The sequence below is a fragment of the Condylura cristata genome, unplaced genomic scaffold (genome assembly GCF_000260355.1).
Source record: "Condylura cristata isolate star-nosed mole 26May11 unplaced genomic scaffold, ConCri1.0 scaffold00050, whole genome shotgun sequence".
NCBI classification, from domain to species: Eukaryota; Metazoa; Chordata; class Mammalia; order Eulipotyphla; family Talpidae; genus Condylura; species Condylura cristata.
This window is the reverse complement of record NW_004567151.1, coordinates 2,111,589-2,112,734: the sequence shown is the minus strand read 5'-3', so window position 1 is coordinate 2,112,734 and position 1,146 is coordinate 2,111,589. Positions and strand designations below refer to the sequence as shown.

Genomic DNA, 1,146 nt, shown 5'->3' with positions numbered 1-1,146 from the left:
GCTGCCTGAGCGGCGGCGGCCGGCGGAAGTCCTGCTGCCCCGAGCCCGCGCTGCTGAGGACGGCCGGCAAGACGCAGTAGGTGCCCGCCCGCCGCCAGCCTCTGACGGGGCTGCGGGGGACCCCTCCCCTGCATCTGCAGGCTGTTCGTGTTGGGGGGCCTCGGGGACGGATCACGCCAGGAAGCCGGTTCCGTGGTGGGGACCGCGGACCCCAGGGTCTTGGGGAGACGGGCCCTGGCTCTCTTTATTTTCAAGAGTGGGGTACAGGCTAGGTGTGGGGGTGAGAGGACGCCCCAGAGACACAGTGGGGAGCAGAACAGGCGGATGCACTGAAGTCCACTGCGCAGGGGGCAGCGGGGAGACAGGAGGGGTCCGCTGGGCCCGGGGTCCCTCGCCGGCCGCGCTGGCTGCGTCATAGTGCTGGACTCGGCCCTGCGCCGTCTCGCCGGCAGGTTCCCCTCGGCCGCGTGGAGGGACGCTGAGTGGACAGCAGGGGGCGGGGCCCGGGCCCCTGCCCACACCCCAGGCCGCGGCTTCCCTTCCCTCCAGGAGCTTCAACCCCGAGGCCGCGGTGCCCGGCAAGGCGGGCGGCAGCTCCCACTGGCAGGCCGGGCAGACCGGGGTCTGTCTCATCATGTGATCCCGGGCTCTGGCCCGAAACGGTCAGGTGAGGGCCGGAGGGCAGGGGCGGCCCCGGGGCGTCCAGGGGAGGGGGCGAGGGCCGGGCAGCCGCTCACCCTGACCCCTCCCGGCAGCACAGGCTCTCGTCTTCTCTGCCCCTCCGAGCCTGGAGTCCACCCCCGGAGGAAGCCGGGCAGCGGGGCGGCCCCCGGGGCCCAGCCGCGGGCCCGGTGGGGGCCGCGGGCCTGTCGGGTCTCCCGCTGCCCGCGCCGTGCCCGCCCCAGCGTGACCGTGTCGTCGTGGTGACAAGCTTCAGCGGCCAGCGGGCTGTGCCGCCTTGTCCGAGCAAAGCCATAGGAGCCGGCGCCCCTCCCCCGCTGCGCCGGGAGGCCGGCGCCCAGGGCTGTCCTGTCTCCGTGGTACTTGTCCACCCGCGTGTGTGGCACCTCCCCGGCCTCCAGCTCCAGCCGCCCGGTCAGTCCAGGCCGCGCCAGGACCCCGCTGCCGCGCACACCAGCACCGCCC

The 1,146-nt window shown here is 74.7% G+C and overlaps 1 protein-coding gene across 1 annotated transcript in view; it reads left to right on the top strand.

Moving 5' to 3' along the window:
* LOC105854530 (calcium/calmodulin-dependent protein kinase type 1G-like) overlaps window positions 1-1,140 on the top strand; it is an 8,869-nt gene extending 7,729 nt beyond the window's left edge. The window contains exons 6-7 of the mRNA XM_012734193.1: window positions 550-667; window positions 756-1,140. Of these exons, the coding sequence (XP_012589647.1) occupies window positions 550-667; window positions 756-910 (273 nt within the window). The 3' untranslated portion in view covers window positions 911-1,140. The remainder of the gene's footprint in view (window positions 1-549; window positions 668-755) is intronic.
* Window positions 1,141-1,146: the final 6 nt, after the last annotated feature.